At 38.2% G+C, this 25,747-nt stretch overlaps 1 protein-coding gene across 3 annotated transcripts in view; it reads right to left on the bottom strand.

Moving 5' to 3' along the window:
- The window catches only part of LOC116438395, a 143,059-nt gene that overhangs the window by 59,656 nt on the left and 57,656 nt on the right, over positions 1 to 25,747 (bottom strand). For all 3 annotated transcript variants that reach the window (XR_004237720.1, XM_032097281.1, XM_032097288.1), the window contains exon 4: positions 4,740 to 4,789. Coding sequence is in view for 2 of the 3 variants with exons in the window: in XM_032097281.1 (XP_031953172.1) it covers positions 4,740 to 4,789 (50 nt within the window). In the remaining variant the exon portion in view is untranslated. The remainder of the gene's footprint in view (positions 1 to 4,739; positions 4,790 to 25,747) is intronic.

Raw genomic sequence — 25,747 nt, 5'->3', positions numbered from 1 at the left:
AATCACTTGTACTAAAGTCCATATTCTTGCACACCCAAGCTGAAAAAGAAACAGCCCTTCTAACAAATTTAAGCCTCTCTCAAAAATGCACATATTCACATGTTCTTGTCACCAATTAAAACAAAGGGTCCAGAAGAGCAATTATTTACTGCTGGGAATTATTAAAAATTTCTCTGAATTAAGTTATTTTCAATAATTGAAATTCTTAGCACATGAATGAAATTGCATTTTTTTAATAAAAACACTGCCTTTTAAAGGACTTTTTTCACTCAGCCGGAGATTTGTGGAATTCTGAGTACAAATGCGTGCAAAGCCCTAGACTTAGTAAAGAAACTACTCCTGTTTGTCTTACTGTTGTTAATTTTTAGGGGCAAACTGAAATTATTTCTTCTGTACTGATCCTGTATGAAACTCATCCCTGTGCACAGAAACACACAGTTTTATGCCATACATGACTTCAAAACAACAACAATATAGAAACCACCACATGAGATGAAACCTGAGGCTTGTAAGTCCAGTACAGAGTTTCTGAGAGAGCCAGGACCAGGTATTTCCAAGAAGGTTTATGTGAAGCACAATTAATAGAGAACCACTGGTTTATTTAATTCCAGCTTGCATACCTTTTTGTTTATAGTTTGTGAATAGATCTCCTTACGTATTTGAGACCTGAGTGAAGAGAAATTTGGTGAATCCTGTGGTTTTGTTCAAGTGTAACACTGGCAACCAGATTCCGCTTGTGAAAACTCTGAATCCAATTTTCACCCCCGATGGCTGTTCCTTATAATTTTTTCTGTATCTGCCAGTAACTTGATGTGCTACAACAGTCCTAGCTTGCTAAAACTTCTGAACATTTCAAAGAGGCACTGTCAGAGTACAAATACCTTCTGAAAAAATTGCCATGACATTTACCAGAGCTCTCATGGAAGACACTTCTATGATACTTTTTTGCCTCAAAATAGCTATTTAGAGCTTTTATTCTTCCATACAGAACCCAAATTTACTCCTAGTAATGGAAATATAAGATGCCACTAGTTGCTCAAAAGATTTAAAATTAAAATATTAAAAATAAGCCTTTTCCTCGTTCATTTTCTATGTCCATATAGATAATTCCTGGTTCACAATTTGTGTACTGCACAGAAATTGTATAATAACAATGCAGCCATACTTTTAGCAGGCTTTCAAAGCCTCTGAGAATGCCAGTAGCCTGGTAAACTTTAAAATACAGCTTTTTGCCAGACAGTTAATTCTTGTAAGAATTGTTGCCTATCAAGTATCTATGGAAAATTCTGCTCTTGCACAGTATTGCAAGAGCAACCCAATATCTCAGTCACCAGGCAGTCGTGCAGGCTCACAGCATCCTACCCCACAAATATCAACAGAATAGGGGCCTCATCAAAAACATGAATAATCTTTAAAATACTTTGATTCCCATTTTAAGTTGGTAAAGAGATATGAAAGGTGCCAAATCAGCTTCCATTTCAATACTAGTATTAAAGACCAGCATTACCCTCCACGTTGAGCTGCTGATCATCACCTGTATTCAGCCAAGCCCGTTACTTCATCACAGACTTGTTCATTAGTTGGGATACAATTAATTCATGGAAATGTACGGAATACGTCCAAAGACATATTATGTCCATGGAGCAGAAGTATCTATTTTAGGTCATTTTTTCTACTTCATAAAACCTACAATCCCCACCATTAAGGTCAAAGATGGCCATAAATGAAGCCGGTAAAGAGAGAAAACAGTTCTTAGAATCATAGGATGGTTTGGGTTGGAAGGGATCTCAAAGTTCATCTTGTTCCAACACTCCTGCCATAGGCAGGGACATCTTCCACTAGACCAGGTGGCTCAAAGCCCCATTCAACCTGGCCTTGAACACTTCCAGGGACCCTCCACTGCTTCTCAGGGCAACCTGTGCTGGGGCCTCACCATCCTCACAGTAAAAATCTTCTTCCTAATATCTAATCCAAACCTACTCTCTGTCAGTTTGAAGCCATTCCCCCTTGTCCTGTCACTCCAGGCCCTTGTAAATAGTCTCTCTCCATCTTGCAGGCTTCCTTCAGGTACTGGAAGGCCCCAATTAGGTCACCCCAAAGCCTTCTCTTTCCCAGGCTGAACAATCCCAGTTCTCTCAGCCTTTCCTCATGGCAGAGCTGCTCCAGCCCTCTGATCATCCTGGTGCCTCCTCTGGGCTGGCTCCAGCAGGTCCCTGTCCTTCCTGTGCTGGGACCCCAGAGCTGGATGCAGCACTGCAGGTGGGGTCTCAGCAGAGCGGGGCAGAGGGGCAGAATCCCCTCCCTGCCCTGCTGCCCACGGGGCTTTGGATGCAGCCCAGCACACGGGGGTTTCTGGGCTCCCAGAGCACACGGCCGGGGCATGTCCAGCCTCTCACCCACCAGCACCCCCAAGTCCTTCTTCCAGGGCTGCTCTGGATCTGTTCATGCCCAGCCTGGATTGGTACCAGGGGTTGCCCTGACCCAGGTGCAGCACCTTGGACTTGGTCTGTTAAACCCCATGGAATTCTCATGGGCCACTGCTTGAGCTTGTCCAGTTTGTATGAAACTTTTTTTGAGGATCTAATCTCTGCCTTTGGACTTGTTTTCTTGAAAAAAATGTCACTGACTGCCAGACGTATTTTATCCAGAAACATAGACCAGGCAGTCTTTGAGAGTGGTGGACAGAGAAAAAAGAGTATGGAAGGTGCTGGCATGAGGTGGGAGAAAATAATTTATTCACAAAAAATAAAGTTCTCATGATGAATTTTATTTCAGTCTTTTAATTAAAATAATTTAAAAAAATTGTCCTGTCAAAGACATATTTGGTGAAATCTTACTAAATTACATTGATTCTTGTTTCAGAAAAATGATTAATGATATTTAAAGAAACAGAGACTTAAAAAAATTAAATTAGTTATTTGAACCATAATGATTTGTTTTCTTGGATATCTCATATTGATGAATAAACCAATTATTATTCCAAATAAATCCAAGCATTACAATTTCATTACAATTTATATCTGTAAGGCAAACACCATGACGAGTTCTGCAGGAGACACCTTGATATGAGAATAAAAAGATCAGACAATATCACCAGCCATCTTTTTGCTACAGCTATTAAAATTATATTATTAATAGATTCATTTACTGTTGATCATTTTATCTTTCAGTGTTTTGAACAAAATACCATAAAGAAAATTTGAAGTCTGCAGAATAATGGGTCTTGGAGAAATGACTGATTTGGATAAGCCAAAGATCCAGAAAAAGAGTGCACAGTTGTTGGGGAAAAAAAATTAAAATTGTTTTATTCTTTGATCACTTGTCCAAACTTTTAATATGAAGTGCTTTTGAGAAGTTCTCAAGACTAGCATTTGAAATCACTAGGTATTTTTAAACCAAGATTTTCTCCTTCATTGCAAGGGTGATTGCAGACTAATTTGCAAACAAAACCCAGGAATATCAGACTAGGCAAACCCAAAAGGCAGCACTAGCTGAAGCAGACATCCATTTTTCTAAAGGAAATAAAGGGTATTGGGACCAATGGGTCTGAAACAAATTTTCAGAAGATCCAAATGGAAGAAATTTCTCCTTGGTGAACTGAGACTGAGAAAGCTTTCTAAGTGTTGGCAGCACCACAGAAAAACCCAATGTCAAGAAGGTAGAATGATGAGAGGATGATCAAAGAACAGTTTATCTAAATTAAAGGTGAGATGAACAGTACTGATAAAAAGTTAGAGCTATGGAACACTTTAATGTAAAATAAGAGAAAGACTTGCAAAGGAACACCATGATCTTATTTACTATTTTGGCTGTATTTGGTTATTCTAGACAGGGCTAGGAGAAGCCTATAAAAAAGCACAAAAACTTTTCAGCTAAGGCAAACCACATCTATATACTGTGAACGTAATATTCCGTTCAAAATAGCAACTTTAATTCATTTTCTCCCCATCACTCTATTAAAAAATATCAAAAATTATCAAATTTGTGTAGGCAATATTAAAGCTGCACTGCATGTAAATTACATTGCCCAACTCCCTCATTAAAACCCATACTGGTAAAAGAGATGGACAAAAAGTGTTTTCTGCAAACTACCTACAACAACACATCCAAACTGAAATTCCATAGGTAAAACACAGAATCCTGCCTACAAACCTGGGCACAGTAGGAGTACAGTTTGGTGCTTTACCTTAATTGTTTTGGTGCCAATCAAACCATATCATTAGCTGCAATTTCATTAATTTCTGAATTGCATTTTGTTAATAAATTTCTAAAGCCATCTCTACTTCCCAACAGTCACTGAAGCATTGCTTTGCCATTCCCATGGCATTAAAATATCATCCTTTAAGTTCTCAGCAAACAGTTTTATTTGTTTTATTTGCAGTGCTGAAAGTGGTAGGTAGAGGGAAATTGATAGCAAAAAAAAAGTTCCACTTGTAAGACTTTAAAGAAAACAAAAAAAACCCACCAATGTAAAATGTGACAAAACAAGTACAAAAGAAAAGAATGGAGAGAAAGAATAAAAATACAAACATCTGGAAAATGTGGAAAATTGTCTAATTGAAAAGGGTAGAACTCTTCAAATTCCAACTTTTTTTTAAAATTACAAACTAACAAAGGCATTTTGAAAATATTTATAACAGATTTTGCAAATTTTCTCCAACAATTCAGAACACCAGCCTCTCAGTTGTCAAGTGTCTGGAAAACATTTCTGTGAAAAAAAACTATGCATATTTGCTTACCTGGTCAGTTAAACAAAATTCACTGGCCTGAGCTGAATTGTAAAAGAAACCTGCAAAGAGGAAAAACAAGTTTAATTATAATTTATTTATCTCTCTCATATTTTTGATGGAAAAAAATTAGTAATGAGTGGTTACTCTTATATAGAAATTGCAAGCAGCAAAATCATTCAAGTCATGCCATCCAAAAAAAGGTTTATGACTCTCTTGTTTTATAGGTGGTATCAACCTTTGTGTATTTTTATTCAAATCCGAATGTATAACTGTCATTATAAAGGATACTCAGATGTTCAACTGGTGAAATAAAAAAGCATCTATTTCTCATTAAATGTTCTTCAGGCACTGAAATATACAGAGTTAATTTACTTTCTATAGCATTTCAAACAAACACCATGCCAAAAGAACATTATTAAGACTGTAATGTGATGAATATTAATGTCAGAAAATGCCAAGAGTTAGCCTTCCTGAGCAACTTTTATTTCTTCAATGAGTACAGAATATGCTACAGCTGTTAATTAGTCACACAGTATTTCCATGGGAACTCCTCTTCAGCCCATGCACAAACAGACATTCAAGAAGTTCAAGTACTGATATTTTGTGTAAATTTCATTGATTAACGTGTGGTCTGAGGGACATTAAACAAGTAGTATTCAAATCTTCATAGAAAAAAAGGTGATAATTTTGCTATGGCCCATATAATCTAATCATGAATGCTTTGACTGTGTTGCAAACACTGCACAACTCAAGTTCAGCAAATTCCTTTGCAGGAATAACATTGTCCCAGATGAGTTCCTCAGTGCCAAGAGATCAAGCTGAAAAGTGAATACTTAATTTGAGTCACATGGACTCATTTTTTTCGGACAAGTCAGCATTACACCAGACTTTATATATTCAAGGCCCTGCTCAAAGGTTTCAGTTGCAAACAAACACCAGGCACGTTGCAAATAATTCTCTTGATAAGTAAATTTCTAATCAGTGTGCTTGGACTGGATAAAATCTTCAGAGATTCTGTTAGGAAGAATGGTATCCGCCAACCTCTATTACCAGCTCCAGTGCTGGAAGATGTAGATGATCCTCCTCAAGGTCAGGGAATAACTGACAGCACATTCCATCCTTTCTGCAAACTGGTATGGCAGAAGGGGTTTTTGGGAGCATTTCACTAGACGCTTATTGACCCCAAAGAAAGAAACACAGTTTTAATCCTGGACTCTGGAAACTGAGCTTATAACTACAAGTGTCAAAAACAATGCCAACAAGAGACTCTTGAAAAAAATATTATGATGACACAGAAAGAGAGTTCTATCACCTCTCTACCAGTCATCAGAGACAGCAGTTTCTGGCATATGGAACATCATTCCATGTACTTGTATTGGCCAACGCGCCTTATGTTTTTCACTAAAAGTGAAACCACCAACCATGATGCTGAGAATTTTGGGATGGACCAATGAACAGGAACAAGAAAAGGTACAGACAAAGTGCAAACCCTGTCAAATCAGATCAGTATGCAGCAAACCCCAGAGTGTGTCCTGCTTAAATAAAGGTATCTCTTGTTACATTAGCAGCCTTCTGATGTAGTCAGGCTAGTTTATCTTAGTTTAAAAACTGTGATTTGGGTCAAACAACTTTGAACTGAAAGAGTCATGTCCTCACTATTTCCTTAGCCACCTGTCTGTTTGTGACTTTTGGGAACATCTATCTCATTTCAGAAAGATTTATCACAAGTCCTAACCCCAGCCCTGTTACTGGGTTTGCACCACTGGACTGTGAATGTAACTGTAGATAAAACAGTTTCTCTGCTCAGATCCAATAGCAGGGAAGCATTTTAACATCAAGAGAGTTTGAGCAAATGCAAAAACAGTGAAAAGATGACTGATGACCGGATAAATGATAAATTAAACTGGAGACTGTGGTTTTGTAAGATTTGCTGTAATCCTTTACTCTGAGGTCCTACATGGGAGTGGAATGAGTTTTACTATGAAAAAGACAACCAAAAACCCCCTAATGTAAAACCAACAGAAAACATAACCAGAATCTGTATAGTTTGAGAAAGCCATTTTTGCCTGAGAAAGACTATCACTATGTGTACTAAAAGACAACGGCCTTTGCCGATAACTGTTCGTCTCCCTTTTTTCCTGACAGTGTTTTTATGTCACCAGTTATGTCTCACCAACCTCAATCACTCATGGTTAGACTCCAGAACCAAGCATGGATGCTCCTGATGATTACATTTGTTTGGCATTAGAGAGCAATCTTTCCCTGTTAGACTTCTGGGTACTTTTGCTGTTCCTTTCAGTAACAACAGGACGTACACGAAAACTCACAAGAGTTAATGCATTGATGAGATACAGGGTGCAATTTGCTGATTTGGCCAGGTCTCAGAATTGTGATGGCCGCCCATCCCTGCTGATGCTGGCATTGCTGCCAGCACTCCTGAACCAGCCAAAAGCTGGACTCTGCTCTGGGAAAAAAAAGCAGCAGCTCCACTTCCTTCATTATTTGTGTCAGAGCAAAAGATACTGCTCAGTCCTCCTCAGTCAGCTTATCTCTGCATTGCTTAGAGAAAATAATTTAGATTCTTTACCTTCTAGTGAATCACAAACTGTTATCCTCACTTTCTCTGGAGGAACAGGCATCATAAAGAGTCTGATGAAAGACTGGGTTTTTTATTTGTGATGAAATCCAAGGAAGAAATGAAGCAAGTTTCCCTTCTAGTTTGCAGACACAGTCACCAAATTCTTATTTTCAAACTGAGCACATATGATGTAAAAAGCATCAAGTTACTGGGACAATTATCATGCAATTCTAAAGATACAATTTTCACAACCCCTTTAGAGGAGAATAGTGTTTTTATTCTCTTTTTATCCCTCAAACATTTAATAATAATCCTATTTTATGCATATAAATCTTAAGTCATAATGAGATTTGGAAAGGTATTGATTTCAATGGGAGTTAAGGGCTAAATATTGTTAGATGGAGCCTTCATCCTATTAAATCTCTACATTTATTGTCTGCACACAAATCATTATAAAGCAGGCATTACTCAAGAAAGAGCTCAAAAGCAAGAGAAAAGCCCAATTAACAAGGAATTCAATGCAATTATGGAAGTTCGGAAGTTGCCTGGGGTGGTGTTTGCCTGCAAATCATTGGGGAAAGATGAAAAGGGAAGAGTTTGTTTCATCCCTGCTTCCAAAGTATTATTTTCACTTCAGGTCTCCATTGTTGATATTTAAACCCAAAGTATCAGGATTTCTACAAAGCCATGGGTTAGGAACAAAGATGCCATTAACTGGGTTTCTGGGGGATCTTTATTTTGCAACACTCATCAGTGCTGGGGTTACTCTTATCAGTAGCTGGAGTTCTTGTCTATAGCTCTTGGCTGTTTGTACATAATTAAACTGGCTTTTCTGACCCTAGTCCTGTAGACATTAAAGTCAGCTCAGCACAAACAATCCTGGAATGCACATTATAATGCCTGAAGTTCTTCCATCCCATTCCACACCAATTTATGTGAAGAAAGGAAAAGAAATAAGAACAGAGGGCCAACAGAAATGCACATTAGATAATTAAAGTAAGGAATTTTGAAGTATTAAAATCAACCTTATTTTATTATTATGGACTCAAGTCTTCCTATAAAAAATGGCTTTGCAAATCCTCCATCTAACCATGGATAAGAGAAACCTCTCAGTTTATATGCCTGCTTTAAACAGTTGTGGAAATGGGAAGCATCCCAGCTGAATACCTTTGTGGTAGCATCAAGGCATTTCAGGATGGCACAGATTTCATTGCAGTGTTTTTATGGCCTTTTTTTTTGTCTAATACTGCAGTGGGCTTCATGCATCTTATACCACCAACATACTTGGCTGGTTACAAACACAAGAACAAATATGTCCACTGAATTTTGAAAGCTGCAAATTCCTGCCTTTCAGCATGCAACTGTTTTAACCCGTGTCAGCTACCCACAGCTTTCCAGCTTGGAATCAGGTTCCTGTTCTCAAGGTGGATTCAGATACACCGTGGTGCATCACTCTTGGGGGCATGATGTTTATTTCCCCAGTTTTTATCTGTAGCACTACCCTAGAATACAACCAACTGAACCTAACAAGTGTTAACAGGGTGCCCCCAGTGCTCCTAGGACCCTGGCAGCTCTACTCAGCATGCAGTGACCCAAGGCAGAGATGCTGGTTTCTCTACCTCAGTTCTGCTGGGAGGGATAGCAGCCCTACACTGCCAAGAGTGAAGGGAAGAGACAGGTTGGAGATGGACCTCAGACTGGCTAAAGCTCCCATGAAATGGAAACGTAGCTCAATGGAGTGAGGGATGCTCAGGCTTTACAACTGAGGCAGGCTGGAGCTGAACGCTGCCAAGGGTGAGGGGTGACTCCAGCTGGTGCTGCAGACAGAGCCCTCACTGTGGCAGCTCTTGAGGGCCTGGGAGAGACCAGCAACACCTCAACACCAAAACCCCACCTAAATGGGTTCATCTTGCTCAGCAGGCAGAGCTCTGGTAAACATATTTTCGCTGTTTGCAATAGAGATAATGCAACCAACATGCAAGACAGCATCCAAGAAGGACACACACCCACTCTCCCAACTGAATGACAGCATGTTTGTCAAACAAGACTAGGTCTGACCCCACAGAGAAGCTACCAAAAATTAAAATTATAGTTCATGGTGCAGAACTCAACAGTATAAAACAGCCTAAAAAAGTGATATTTCAAATAAAACTATTTGATTAAAAAAACCCCCAAAACCAAAAAACTTACATTTTTCAGGAGGAAAAGATTAATAATACTAGAGATGGTAATAAGTGCATGCCCATACAGCAAACAAAATCCTCTAAATTTCATCAGAAATGCTGACAATTGTTGAATTGTCATGAATTGAAATGTTTAAAAAAATACCCCTTTTTGAAATGCATGTTTCTAGCTGAACATAGTCAATCTGAAAAGACTGAGAAGTCATATTTAATTCAAAAAAACCATTAAGAAGTCACCTACCAATACCTCAGATACCAGTAAACCTGGCCTGGATAATTTTGTAGGGAAAAAAAGTGTTCATGGTATTTTTTGTATTTCAGGTAAATACTGAGGTATGAGAAGAACCAAACTCTCTTTCTGCCTTTCTCATGCATTTGTGTGAAAAAAACCACAAACTTTTTAGAGGGATTTTAATTGTATGAATTTTCAAGTTTAAAAAAAATATTTTGTGAATGGTTATGTCTCAAAAGCATAATAAAGAAAAACGAACCAAACACTTCATTAAATGAATTTGAGTTCTTCAAGTTTTTGCAAATTATTACTGATTTGGGGGCAGAAACTTAACTCTTTTTTCCCCAGTGAGATCGATTCTACTTTCAAGATCAGTTCATAAATTAGGGGTAAAACTAGACTCAAGCATTGGCTCTGCTATTTGCAGTCAGATTCCACAATACCCAAACTATGATCAATTTATCAACACAAAGCTTATATAATTGTTTTCATTTTGTTAGTAGTAGTTTCACTCACTGCTAAAAAAAAAGAAAGGACAATGTCTTCTAAGTCTTTTTTACTCCTAAAATATTTAAACCAGCATTGATTGTAATATATTTGCTAGGGGTTGGATTGCGCTCTAAAGCCATTATAGCAGAAAAAGAGAGAAGTAAAACCTCTATCGTGTTTGGAGGAGGATTGGAAGACACATCCACACCTCCCACGGAGTCACCATCCCCTGCAGCTCACTTTCCATTGCAGCCACTTTGTGGGGCACTTGGAGCAGATCTACAGCCAGGCAACCACCCTGGAAATCACCCTCTTCATCTGCCTTCAGTAGGCAAACAGCAAATTTCTGCTTCCCTGTTGTTCCCTGCAGCTTCTCCAGAGTCCAAAGTGTCTCCCCATGGAGAAGAAACCCCTCATCCAAATGCCAGTAGGAGGCAAAAATGTCCTACATACCTGTTCCAGACTGGTGAATACAAAATACTACACAGGAATAGTAGCTCGCAAACTGATCTGAAATACCTCACTATAGGTGCAGAGCAACTCCATTAAACCATACACCAGAAAAAACAAAATACATCGCACTCAGCACTGGCTTATTACATTACCATTTCTTTTTGATTAAGAAAAAAAAAAAAGCAAACCATTAAGAACTATATTAGTTATTTATCTAGTAGAGTAACTTGGTTAAGATTCTTGGCATTATTTCAGTTGAGCTTTGTAATTTGTCTTGTAACATTTTTTAATATACCACATGAATGGAAAGCTGAATTTCAAAGAACAGAAAAGCCACAAGTTACATAACAAAGGCTGCAAAGTAGAATGTTTTTTAATTCATAATAGGTATAATTAACTCAATAGAAAATAATCATATTATGTTTCACTGCATCTTTAAAATGTTCCAGATGTTTTATGCTTTCAATACTTCATTTGTATTTACTTAAATCCTTCTTAAACAAGGTTTGTACAGGAACAGTACATAAACCTGACAGTTAAACGCCAAATTGCTCATTTTTTCACTAGTGTGACTAAACAGGAGAAATTTATATTCTGTTTGCTGCTCACCCCCTCAAACAAACCAAACAAAAACTTCAGATAGCAAATCTATCCAAATATAGTGTTATACAGGAGGTGAGATGGGATGACACGTCACTCTGTACTTTTGGCTTTTTCCTATGAATCTGAATGGTTTTAGCAAAGCAAAGAAAATAAAAGCACAAATCAAGGAAAAAACCTCTAATCCCTGAGAGTCTCCAAGATAGTACTTGAATATTACATCTTCCAAATCCAGTCAGAAACTCTCTATACTTACACTTTATCCTAAAGATTATTCTCTACCTTAAAATTTTGATATCTGTTCCTAGAAAAATTCCAGCTCATCTTTCCCGGTACAGATTCAGTATTCCTGCCGCTTTCCCTTTTGTTGACTGCCTCATCTCTCAGTATTTTTCCACACAAGTCACATCCCCCACCCATAACTATTTTTACATGAGGAACCTGTTGCTTCCATGGCCAAATACTTACTTATGATGCACTTTGCACTATCCTGACTAAGGAACAAGCCGTGATTCCGTCGCCCATGGACAGCCTGGCTCCCTCTCACAGCCAGCCTGAGGTCTCCTCCCAGGGCCTGGTGCAGACAACTGGAGCTGGTGGAATTTACAGCACCACCGTGACCTCTGCCTTTAACCTTGAGAAAGCTCTGTTATCTCTAAAGCACCCTTCTTCCCTCTGCTAAAACAGATTCCTTGCAGAGGTTTTTCAGCTGGAGAGAAGTACTTCAATAATTATTCTTCCTCTGACTATTCTAATACAGTAATCTTCTCACACAAAATGTTTTTCTTTGCTGCAAACTATAACTCTTCTGTTTTCTGATCCTTCTGTGATGTCCTCCTCTGCACAGCTTCATCCACAACACTAGTGTTTCACCAGTCAAATACAATAAATTGACATCAGCATTCCAGTAGCTGCTACTGTTACTCTCTCCCTCTTCTCCAACATATTCTTCCTCTCCTTTTCCAACTCCTCAGTTTTGTGTTGAGCTATATAATTTGCCAGAAGAAACATCCTTCTGTTCTTCTTATATCCTGTTTCCTGATTTTCTTCCATTTTTTGTTCCTGTATATCTGACTTCCGAAAAGAAGCATCAGTTCTAGAAATATTCCCTCTTATAAAGTACTTGCTTGTGTTGCTCCTCCACTTCCTCCTCTCTCAATGGAGAATTTCATAAGAGCTTTCTGTCATTCCCCAGCATCTCTTTGGACCAAGCAATTCAATCATTTTCTACTTAGATCATGTCCAGCCACATCTTGCAGAACTGCCTTCCACCAAGAAGTGTCCCTTGGTTCTTACACGAGAGCTGAGCAGTGCATCGCTGATCCTTCCATCCTCTAAGGTGCATTGGCCCTCTGTCCTCCAAGCTATTAAGGAAGTCCCTGGTGCATGGATATAGCGTATACACATTCCAGCCTAAACTGTGCTTTGAGGTACTTAGACAAGCTTCATTACTGAATAATCCAAGCACTTAACAAGCTTTAGGTATTTATCCCCACAACAGCCCTGTAAGAGATCCCTATTTTTACCTGATGGGGAACTGAGGCATAGGAAAACTACTTATGCTACTTAACATCGGGATATCGGCGATAACTCAGGAACCATGACTAAGTCTCTGATAACCCAGACTAGAATGCCAATCTAAAGACCATTCCTCCCACTTCCTGAGTGATAAGGGTTCAGCAAATCTTATGTATGTGGATTTTCCCCTGCTGCCCTTGGAATGTTCTGTGCATAGATGAGCTATCTTGGCTGGCTTGAACACAAAAAATGGTGTCTTTTCCTCCCCGTATACGCCTTCAGCCAGAAACTAGTTAGCCAGTAGTATTTTGCTGTGTGCAACATTTTTTAGTCTTTGATACAAAAATTGATGTTCCTATAGCTATTCACACATGCAGTTAAAGAAAAGCAAAAACAAAAAAAAAAAGAAGAAAGGAGAGAAGAAAGAAACATGTTATGTGTGGTTTCTGTACAGAATTCCAAAGCAACTGTGAAATCCGTGTTCTTCTTAATTCCTCGAAAAATTATGTCCCGTCACACCGTACTGCTCCACACCCTTTTTCAAAGCTTTCATCAAATATGGAGCAAAAAGTAAAAATTCTAAACATTGCTCTATTTGGGACAATGATAGCCACTTTCTTTACTGAAGACTGGGATTTTCTCCCTGCACCTGAGTCTGCTTAAATGAGATAGCTCCACAATATCATGAAGAAATACTGCTTACGCAGAGATAGCAGCCAGAGGTAGCCACTATGACTTTGCCAGTACAACTCCTCAGATACAGAGTTATTACAAATTATTATCTCTATCAGACAGGTAAGTCTGCTGAAGTGAGGGGAAGAGACAGGAGAATGAAGAGGAAAAGGTGATGAAGGCAAACACTGCTCATAAATCATGTGCCTAATGCAGACAAAATCATAAATAAAAATGATTTCCAGTGAACCAGTAAAACTTCAGGAGCTAAAATGTTTTTGTTCCTCATCAAACAAAATTTCTGTTTCCTAGGACTGAAACTGTAAAACCCCTATACCCAAGTTTATATGAATTTCAAAACAAACCAAATTTCTTTCTTTCTTTCTTTTAACTTTGTTAAACAGGATATCTGCTTTGCTGATACTAAATACTTACCACATCCCATGTATGAGCTAGTCAACCTTAGTCCATTGTTTATTCTCCAAGTTTCTCAAAGTAAGAAGAAGATAATACCTGATGATGGTGAGTCCGTTTAAACAACTTAGACTGCATCTATATTTGTTGTTTGGTCCTGTTACCATAACAAAGCACAGGTGAAACATCTCTTATCTAGCTCACTTTATCATTTAAAACCTACTGAGCAATATCAAGAATGTTTAAAATAGCAGCTTAAAATTTTATCACAGGAATAGGAAGAAATGGCCAGTTGTGCTCCAGGGAAGAAATAACTAAATGTGTTGCTAACTCATTTAATATGACCATGAAACTGTTTTTGTATAAAAGTATAAATATAGTAATATCTGGAGGATGATCTGGAGGAAATTTTGAGATCAATTAACTTCTAGAAATACTATAGCAGCAAATATTCTTTATGAGAATCTATAGGACCACCACTGCTGCACTGCTGGGGGCACATTATACTTTTACAATGTACAGACAAGTCAGTTCTACCAATATATGATATCCCTTGTTTCCATGTACACATTTAGAGCCACAATGTCCATTTATGTATAATAGATCCATCTGAAATTACCCTAACTGGTGGATGTGTCCCACGCTGCAACTTTTAAGCTGGGCCACACTGAATCAAAAGGGAAAAAACCACAACCAACGAACCAAACATATAAAACAAGGCTCTGCATGCCGTGAAGTCTGGCACAATCTTAAACCATGACAAAGCCATGGATGAGCGTATGGCATTCTCAAGTACCGACACACTAAAATATAACTAGCTTGGTATATCTTACAGATGGCAGTATTTTGCCACAACAAGGAGATCTTGGCAGGGAAGCACAGAAAACAATACAAGCTGAAGCTTTTAGAACTGGATATTCAAAAACTAGCCTCCATGTTTGAACATGGTCTGGAAATAAAGCTTTTAATTTCCTCTGTAGCTGTTGCCAAGAACACAAAAACCTTGAAAGGAGAGATGAGTGAAGTGGGTTGTGGAAGGTAAGGATTTGCAGCAGCAGGATGTTCTGGTGTGACCCCATGGCAGAGGAGAAGACACTGAAGTTGGGTCTCTATGCAAAAATCTCAGACTATTGAAAGAAAAGCTAACTACTAATTTCCCCTCAATATATATGTAGAGGCTAAATGCTCTAGAATACTCAGCCTTGCAGCACTCGCAAAGCCCTTGTAGAAGTACAGTTGCATCTTTGTGACTCACCATTAGCTTTCCATGATTCCTATTTATCTACAAAACCATCTTAACATAGCCAAGGAAAATAAAAGATGGCGTGACTCAAAACTAGCACCAAGAAAAAGCTGGACCTCAGTCAGCAGAAGACTCTCCTTGCTTCCAGTGTGACCCAAACATTGCTGCAACAAAGAACTGTCTTCTTCATCTTCATCCCTTTTTCACTGGGGTTGGAGGCTGCAGGGTCAAAGCCAGGGACAAGGGATTGCCAGGGTAGTGTGGTCCCAATCCCTCTCCAGCCCCTTCCTGCAGCTCCCAGTGAGGTCCATGCGGGATAGTGGTTGCTCACTCTCTCTTCCAGTAGGAGGATTTACTCCTAACACATTCCCTGTCCTCCTGGAAGAGAGGAGCCAGAAGGCATGGTGAATCACCACTGCCTACCTGCATGCCCTCTAGATGCACCACTTCGCCTCATCCTCCACACAGGAGAACTGGTAAAATCCCACATGATGCCTGAGAGATTTCCACTTTGCAGTCTCCTACTGAAAGCAGAATTTACCATCTAGAAGAAAGAGCAACTGTGCACAGAATGCTTTGTGGTTTGGTGGGCAAGGCTCCTGGCAAACATAGGAACCAGGCCTCCAGCCTTCTGTGGTCTTCCTTGCAGTGCTCCTCGACATACTGACTAAAAGCTGCTGGTAGCCTGTAAGATATCACAAGATAAACTCCAAAAATATAGTAGGATTTAAAAACAGAGAAGAAAACATATGCATATCTCTGCACATGCAAGCCAGTACACAAACAAGTGGGGAAAACAAACCTCATAAGAGCTTCCAAAGTTTTGCTTCATTTTTATCTATTGGTAAAAGAAAACCACTGCATTATCATTAAGAGGAAGGGCTTTGGTTTGTGTTCCCCAAAACGTTCAGTAGTCCTTTGATTAAATAGGATTGGGAATCACTACTATAAAGCAATCATCACTGTAGCAGCAGAGAACCTCCCGAGTAAATTAGATCTGCACAGTACAGCACCAACTCAATTGAAAGGAACTATTTGCTCTTCAACCCATTCTTTAATGTGGTTTTTTTTTTTCTTTTAAAAATGTTGAGAGACTGAAAGAAAGTTTTATAATCATCATTCTGCTGCTGGTAGTGGAAATACTTTGTCAAGAAAAGCTCTGGAAGGTGTGTTGGGAGCTAGTCTTTCTTATAAGATACTCATTTATGGAGGATAGTATTTTAGAAAGCCAGTTTGTCATATCACAGCAGTTTTCTTTTCATTTCCCTGACCATTTTATGTTCAAATAAAATTGTTCAAATGATCTCATCAGCTCCTGTTTGGGTTTGTTTTTTTTTTTAATATCTTTATTTTATATCTTTATCTTCTTATTCAGTTTCCCAGCTCCTGAAATAGTAACCATTACTGTTATGATAAGCAAGCTAACCACCCTGTTATCATGCATAAGCAATCTAGTCCCACTTTCCTTGTGACATGTTCCAGGTTAAGGAAGAAAGCTAAAGGTTATAATGAAGTCATGAAACAATGGATTTTGTGTCTTGGTTTTATCCTATTCAAGAGCTCTTCCCAACAGCCATTAGCCATACCTTCAGCTTCCAGCCTGCAAATCCTTCCAAGGAAACCCTGCCCACAAGGCAGATGAGCCAAGCCACAATGAGCAGGGTGGTGCACATCACATACTGAGATTTGCAGGTAACAAAGGGATTTGCAGGTAACAGCTGCTACATTTTTGCAACACTATGAAAGTCTACCTTCAAATCTGCCCTGAGCTCATCAGAGATGGCTGAAATTCCAATACTTTCTCCAGTGAATTGCTCAATACCTTTTTCCTCAATCTGCAGTAGATGAGAGCTTTTTAAAAAATGAGCAAGCATGACTCATTTTTATGACCAATGCGCTATTCGCAAAATGCTTTCCAACCAGATTGCAGTTCAAATAAGACATGTGTATTGTTGCAAAACAAAATATGCTGGCTGAACAGAATGTATTCATCTATATTAGTTTTTCTTTCTAAATCCAGCACACTGGGAGCTAAATTAATCTGCTGAGTGCTAAATTCATCTACTGAGAGCTACTGTAGATTCAGGGAAATGTTTTGAGTGCTGTAGCAAACAAGTCTCCCTCACTCAGGAACCCTCTGTGGGCTGTTGGTGTTTTAACCATTTTGTCTGCTTCCAAGCAAGGGAGCAGCTGATAGACGAGGGAAATGCTCACTGATTTGCAGTGGCAGCACCACAGCCAATCAGCCCTAGAACGAGGCACAAGCACGAATCTCTCCAACTATGCATATTTATATGCAGCTGTCGTACCTCCAAGTCTCCAGTGAATACCAAGTGCTTGTGTGGCCACCAAGACACACAATGCTATCCCTGCAGCCTGCTCTCGCTTCGCTGTGGTAGGGGAAGATGGAATATACAGGAACACATTTCATTATCCCTGGCTTGGCTACCCCAGCAAATTACATGCCTAATACAAGTACACTGTAGTTGCATAAATTCTTAATCCAGAGGCATTTTCAAAGGGCTAAAGGAAACAAACCTCTTGCAAGAATATGTTTTCAGTGGGGGAGGCTGAGCTACAAAAATGGAGTAACAGAGACAAGCGTCTTGTCAACAGTGTCAAAAAGCCCTGTGGTATTGAGGGGAGGGTAAGGGAAGGAGCCTTCCCTGGTGCTACAGTGGTGATGCATGGGCAGCACCCAGAGATGTGTCTGTGAATGGGACTCCTCAGCTCAGAGGTGGGGCTCAGGGATTAGGAGGAGTGACATGGGGTTCTCCTTTTGGTTTAGCAAACTCTAAGACTTGAGAACATACCCAAAAAGAGGGAGGTCTGTGGATCTGAAAGAGAGAAGTCCAAGTAGAAATGCAAGTAGAGAAACAGCTCTGTGAAAATGAGAACCCAGAAATCTGGCACTTAAAGGAAGGCTGGTGAAGTAAATGTACCAAGGATTCAGAGAGGACTAATTATTTAATGGTCAAGCCATTACTTGCCTACTGAAGTAGAATGGTATTTAAAGCTGTTTTTTACAGTCTATGGGCACACAAAGCTTCTGCAGACTTGTATCAAAATCAAGAGCTGGAACACAAACTATGCAACATCCAAAAGTAATTGAAACAAAATCCACAGCCTCCATGTTCAGGTGAGTAGGGCTGCCTGTGCTCAGGTTCCCCACAACAGGGCTCATTGGCAAATCCCTTGAGGAAAGTCTATCCTGGGATGAGTTCTCTTGTGTTCCTAAATTACACAGAAAACTCCCTTCCCCTCCCTTCTTGCTACTCAACAAAGTCACACTTGCAAACACTAAATGTTGAAATATAAAATCATTACAAACCAAAGCCATAAATAAAAATTATACATATAGAGAGAGACACATATATACACATACATATATACATATAAAACATCTCACTGTGTTGCTGGGAATACTTACATTTGCTACTCCCTTGCAAGCAAGCCATACTAAGACATAAAAGGGGAAAAAGAGAACAGGATAGAGTATTTTCACATCTGGTATTTACAATTGAAAAAGACTACAATCAGGGTTTATTTATGGTGGCAATCACATATAAACTTAACTCCTACTATGAAATTATTCTCATATTTTCAGTTCCAAAGAACAATAGAAAAAGGCTTCCACTAAATGTCAAAAGAGAAATCTTCTACATAGTGTATATAGGCTGAATAAAACTGCTAATCTGAGAAAAATTGTTACAGAAATCTACAACATTATAAGATCAAACTCCAAGTGGTATTGTATCAAAATGATGAAAATCTTGTACTGATCAGGAAATGAAGCAAATGGACCTATTTTATCTTCCAGTTTATTACTGAAAATGGGTTTTACAATTTGCTGTGCATAGTTAAAGTGCTACCCAGACAAATTACAGCTGCTCTTTTAACCTGAACATAAGATGGCACAGTTCCAGCCAATCTGAAGTATGGTTTCTAGGCAGGATGTCAAATCTCAGCCCCCTGGGTTCCAGAATGATGGATTGAACCTTGAAAGTTGCAATAGAGCAGCATATGTGATTTCTGTACTGTATTTTGATCACTCATGAATATATTAAAACATGTCCATGCATGTTATTCAAAGCTTCGGTTTATTGCTTTAAACTTAATTCCAAAAAATAAAAAAAATTAAAAAGAAAAAAAGAAAATAGGTAAACAAACACATACTAAATATGCAATGCTAATTTAAAGGCAAAAGAACCGTTTATAAATTTGGGATTTTTTCTTTTTTTACTGAAAAGGACATTAAGATAATGATGCAGTGAAGGGCACCATTTTAGAAGCCATGTCTCACACAGCTATTGGCATATAGTGCCAATGAATCAAAAAAGAAAAGAAAAGAAAAAGAAAGAAAGAAAAAAAAAAGAATCCATTTTTGCATTATCAATAACAATGAATCTTTTTAAAAACAGTTTTTGGCATGCAAATACACTATCCAAGTGTTAGATATCAGACACACTCCTCCACCTGCTCATTCTGATGCTCCAAATGTGTCATAACTCCATTTCTTAATTTATTTTCCTCTCTTCTGTGTCCCTTTTACCTTCATGAACAGTTTCCCTAAAAAATTATAATTAATCCAAGGGAAGATATACCCCAAAGTGCCCCTTAGAAAGCTGAGGGAATGTGTGACATACCAATGTCACACATGGAAGCTGTTGGGGAGTTCACCCTGACTGTGTGCTTGAGGAGAAGCTCCTTGGGCAGGAAAGTCTCCTGCTCTGTGCTGAGGGCACCTATCACAGTGAGGGGCTCTGAGCTCAGGCTCTGAATGCCATCCCAGTACAAGAAATAAACCTGTTAACAACATTGTCATATCACACTTGGACCCCACTGAAATCTTTAGCTCTCCACATAAACACACACCAAAGTTGTCTGAATCAGGGACAGAGCACATCTCCTAAAAGACGGGGGCAGCTTCAAGGTGAAAACAGGCTTTTAATAGAAGAAAGAAAAAAAGGTGGAAAGTCAGCCTACAACAATTTTATGAATGATCTGTGCAACTCAGCATTTTAAAAGACCCTAATTTACATGCTTTTCAGCAGGTTAATGTCTGCCTCCAGGACATGGTTTTAAACACGGTATTAATATTGTGACTTCTCTGGTTTTTCAACCTCTATGATTTTACTCTTCAGAATCCTCTTGTTTATGATGACAATTAAAAATACTTCAATTTTTAATTTAGTAACAGAGCTACCAAGTTCTGTTTTAAGGTTGGCTTTGAATACTACCCTTAATACATATTATCTATATATTTTATATAATGTAAGTGCAAATAATACAGTTTCAGATTCTGGTTGATTTGTGTTTCTGTAAAGATTATTAGCTTAACATATCCTACATTTTTAAAAGTTATTACATTAGCCAAGACTGTATTACAGATTCACACAGAAAACTGAAGCAGGAAGGCACCTCTGGAGATTGCCTGGGCCATCACAGCTCAGAGCAGTGTCAGCCAGAGCAGGTTGCTCAGGGCTATGCCCATTAGATTTAAAATACCTCCGATGATGGAGTCTCCACAGTGTCTCTGAGCATCCTGCTTTAGTGCTGACCACTCCCAGGTAAAAAGCTGTGATTTTTTCATATTACCTTTAAATAGAATTGCTTATCAACTTTTCACTGAATACCACTGAGAAGAGCCTGGCTCCATCTTCTGTACTGTATCACATTAGTTTTGTACACATATCATGCACATAATGTGCTGTATTTAAACATGAGAAACTAAAATGACTAAAGTTCATTAGCTTGCAAACATGCCTTCCCATCTTCCTAGTTAATTTTTAGCATGCAGTTGAGGGCATGACACCAAGAACAACAAAATAAGGAAACAAATCAAGATGTTCTAACTTAAAGATGGCAGAAATTCTTATTATCTTCATCTCCTGATCTTTGCTCGTAAGTATGCACAGAGAAACCAGAAATGACTGGGTGCGATTCAGTTTAGATCCTCGGGGTTTAAAAATACCAGATTTTTTTTATAAGTTTCAAAGGAGAGCACTGAGATCACTATAAAACCTAAGGCATTCCAGGTGTGAAAAGCAAGCCCTTTAGGTTTTCATTTGTTCTTTAAGCAACACTGTGGACTACAAAATAGGTTTCAAAATTTTACTGTATTTAAAGTTTCGAACATCTTTGTCGCAACTGAACATTCCATAAGAAGGGCTATGAAGAAACATCTCTTAAACTGGAAGTATAATTACACTGAAGTTAAAAGGAAGCTTCAGTCAATTTCAAAATTAATTCAATAGATGTTTTTAACAAAGGTGTGGAAAATTAGAAATGTGATTGTCAGACACCACTTGGAATTTGCAGTCTTTTGAAAGTTTGTACTTTTGAAACTTGATTGATTCTATTTGCAAAAAAGTGGCTACCAGACAAGTGGCTACACCACTGAGCAGTTCAGTTTTTTATTAATGTCCTAAATCTATGTATGTTGCCAGGATATGCAGCCCATAAATAAATCTACCAATGGAGTTAGGTAAAGCTAATTCATTAGCTATAACATCTGACATGAGGATCACCATGGTTAATTGATTATGCTCTATATCAAAGATAATTTTGAATTAAATCTGTCTAATGTACGCTGTTGCTGCTCTTGGCCAAATAAATCACCATGAAAGAATGACCTCTACAGTTCCCCAACAATAGTGTGAATTTGGTTTTTATTTTTAATTGAATCGTTTGGTATTTTAACTGGCCAGCTTTCCAGGCCTAGGATCCTACACATTATCATCCTTATGCTTAATTTGGTGCCAATTGCTGAGACTTTCTTAGTTATTTCATTCTTTGAAGTCCTACAAAACTGGTATAGTGAAGTCTTATTTACTAAAAGTTAAAGCAGAGAGGACATAGCATCAACAACTCCTTCAAACTGTTTTTCCACCGCTTCTGGAAAACAAAAGTAATCCAACCCAAGAGAAGACTACATACCTTTCTGCCTGTCCCATCATGTCAAACTGTGGCACATCATCAGATAGTCTGCTGGGAAAGGCACAAGTGGCAGGGGTTGGATCCTGCTATGATACAGACACAGGGACTACAAACATTTCAACCAAGGCAAGCCAAAGAGGCAGCTTTCCTCTGCTTGCCACAGACTCTGACTCAGGCTGTTACTTATCACACCCCAGCACTGAAATTTTGACTCTGCTGAAATCAATGGCAAAACCCTTGTTGAGCAAGGCCAAAAACTTGCCTAAGTTTATTACTGATTTTATGGCAGCGACAAAATCTGATATCCTATTACCAAACTCTTAAGGCACCAGCTGCCTTCCTGTTTAGGATCACGCCTTACCATCATGTTTTCCCAATTATTAAATAGATATTTATAGCCATAAAAAGGGAACCAAAGAAGAAATAAAAAGGAAAGCAAAAACAAAATAAAGGACTACTGCTAACAGTTAGCATATATTCTCTAAGTACAACAAATGAATTTTCCAGTGTAAAGGCACCAGCTTATTACCAAAAGACTTCTTTTCTTGGGATGGAAACTAAGTTCTCTTTTGTCTTTTTTCTTTTATATTTTATTTTTTGTTACTATTCATTATCGTTAAATTTCCTGCAATTAAAACTGCTGAATTAGAAACACATGACTGCTTATGAAGTCAATGCTTCACAACATACTTAAGTCCCAGAACCATGTTTGGCATGAAAAAACAGATCAGCTTTAATTATTGCTATAGGATTTATGAAAATTTAGTACAGCTACAAGCTCTATCTACTGCCCTACCTGTACCTGTAACAACTTGAAAGTCATCACACACATCATGACATTATAACATAAAAATTCAACTCCCAAAAATGTGTGCTGATTTGACTTCCAAGAATCCATATAATATGTTCTGCATATCCATTATTTTAAACTATCTCAAAAACACTGATTTTTATGGGAAAAAATCAAGCAAATACTGCCGAAGCAATATATATAAATATATATATACACACCTCAGCAGCTCAGTAACTTTCCCGCCACTCCCAAATTTTTATATCGTTTGCTTGATTATTTAGCAATTGCAAATTGCAGTTTGTAATGTGTTATTTACCCATACCTGCACCTCTTATGTTTTACATTCTACCTGTAGGCCTAAAGAAGAATTACTTATTTTTTTAGATCAGAGTAACAAAATAGTAGAAATTCTGTACAAACAATAGAGCAGCTTCTTTCAAAGAAACAGAGAATCACTGTTCCTAGAGAGAGATGCTGCCTAAAAATACTGTAAATGTGCTCCCAGGTTCTCATGAGGCCAACTTGCTCTGAAATGCCATTCTGGATCTACACAAGAGCAATTCCAACCATGTCTGGTTTTCACCTCCAGTCCCACCTCTGCTATGTAGCAGAGCTCTTAATGTATTATCTGACTGGCATTCAGAAAAAATGCATTACAGAAGGTTTTGCAGGATGCCATTTGTGTATTCCTAACAAGCAGAAAAAAAGTGGGAATGAAATTTAAGTGGGAAGAGCAAAGGACAATCCTTTGAGTACAAATATCCCATTCAACTCTTATTTTATATACTTGGGCTATTTTTTGAAACACACAAAAATGGCAGCTTTTGCATCCTTCATATGATGAGCATTGCATGTGTAAAGGCACAACCCAACTTCTGTATTTAGCTTCATCCTTCAGATGGAATATTGACATTTTCTTAGGTTTTCAATAGAAGTTATAATGATGTAGGAGTTGGTCACCAGGAACACAACTGACTAAAATTTATATCGAGATAGACAAATGAGAATCTTGCAAAGTACAAACTTTCAGCAAATATCATGGGGCAATATGTTCTCTGGGACACAGAACTTGTTCTTTCCGGATTAAAATACAGAAGGTCATTGTTTGGGGTCATGCAGGACTGTCCCTAAATAAAAAACAATGCAGATTTCAAAGCATAAGAAGACTATGCACTACTTCAACTCCTGGAGAAGAGAGTCAGGTGGGAATTTTGAAACTTACTTCAGGCCAGTTATGAGAATCCTCCTCTAATTTTCCTCAAGCTTAATGACACACGTTACAAGAGCTCAAAATGAAGGGCAGTGATTTTCCTATAGCTCGGCTTTTGGTACCTAATCTACTCATTTAAGAAGGCACATTTCCATGCCCATCAATGGACAGAGAGGGCTTTTCCAAAGGGAAACTCCAATTGTCTCATTTTCTGAAATGTCTTTTAACGTCAGATTACAGAATATGCCCTGAACTCCCCAAGAATGGGTGCCTGAGAATCATATCACAAGATAAAATATTTCAGTGAACGATTATTAATTTTTTCTTCTTTGTCTCCACTGAGGAGGCAGTAAGTAAACTGTTTATCCTAGAAACCATAGGAAATTTTTCAAATCTACAACTGAACTATAAGAGTAAGGAATTAATTCAAACTGTTAGAAAATACTGTGCTGCATGAGTAAAGACAGACCCAGATGAGATAAAGCACTGTAAGAAAAACACACAAGGATCTCATTTAATTACCTGCATCAACATAAACTTCAAATAACTTAATTGAACAGAAAAGCCTTATGACAGGATGCCACTTCTTTATTTAAAAGAAACCAAAACTATGCCTCATAACCACTATTAGCAAAAGCAATCATCAAAGGTCCGTAAAGAAAGAGAGAAGTGCCCAGTGTATGTGTGATACAAAGGTTAGCCCGTGTTTCCAACACAGAAAAAGAGTCAGGAACACCACTGGGAATGAGCAATAGGAGGGAATTGAGCAGAACAGACCAAGATGTAAGCAGGACAAAAATGAGATACCCCAAAAGTGGCATTACAGGGAGCATTGGACAATTTCAATATCCAGGAAAACAACTTCCCAACTGGATTTCAAAATGAAGATGTGGCAAACAGAAATAACCCAAGTTTGATGCGACTACAGATTTCTAGAGTGACAGGCTTTTATTTATATAATGCTGAATTTTAAATGCACTGTCCTTTTGGAGATAGAGCTCTAAAGAAAAACAAAAGAACAGTAACTAAACCAGTAAGTTACAGGGGAAAACAGAAAAAAGTTCTCATAAAAAACCCATAGGAATTATACATAGAAATCTTCTATTTCAAAACTGAATTCTTATTTTAAGACTGAGGTCTTTTGCTTGCCTGCTGCTAAGAAGGTGGTGAAAATCACTTTGATATCACTTTTGTGTTCTCAGAGGTAAAGCCTGAAGTGTTTGACCATCAGCAGACCCAAATAAATGAAAATCATCTGTATAACAAGACCGCTATTCCTTCCTAACCTCTTCTCAAGCAGCGCATTGGAAATAAATCCTTTCAATTTTATTCTGGTGTATTTTCCACCAGGTTATGGTGCACACAATCTTATCTGGGCCATTTTTCTAACTATTGTGACATCACATTAAACTGCTGAGAAGTGAACCGTTGTTACACAATCAACAGAACAAAAAAAACCAGAGTCTGTTTTCTTGTTTTAACTGAGACTTGGGGTATGTATAGCTAGCAAGAAGAAAAACAGAAATGAATGTTCATGACTAGAAAATAAACAGAAAACTGCTGAATGAGTACTGTAATTCTAGGATAATGGGCCTGATGCCTCCTCTTCTGTTTTGTAAATATTTTTTCAAGTATTTCCTTTATTTCCCATTGAAAGCTGTTTTCCTGTTCTCAGTTGTCTCATTAACCATAT

Source organism: Corvus moneduloides, chromosome 2, assembly GCF_009650955.1.
Source record: "Corvus moneduloides isolate bCorMon1 chromosome 2, bCorMon1.pri, whole genome shotgun sequence".
In the NCBI taxonomy this organism is placed as follows: Eukaryota; Metazoa; Chordata; class Aves; order Passeriformes; family Corvidae; genus Corvus; species Corvus moneduloides.
Note: the sequence above shows the minus strand (reverse complement) of the source record. Positions and strands in the feature narration are given on the sequence as shown.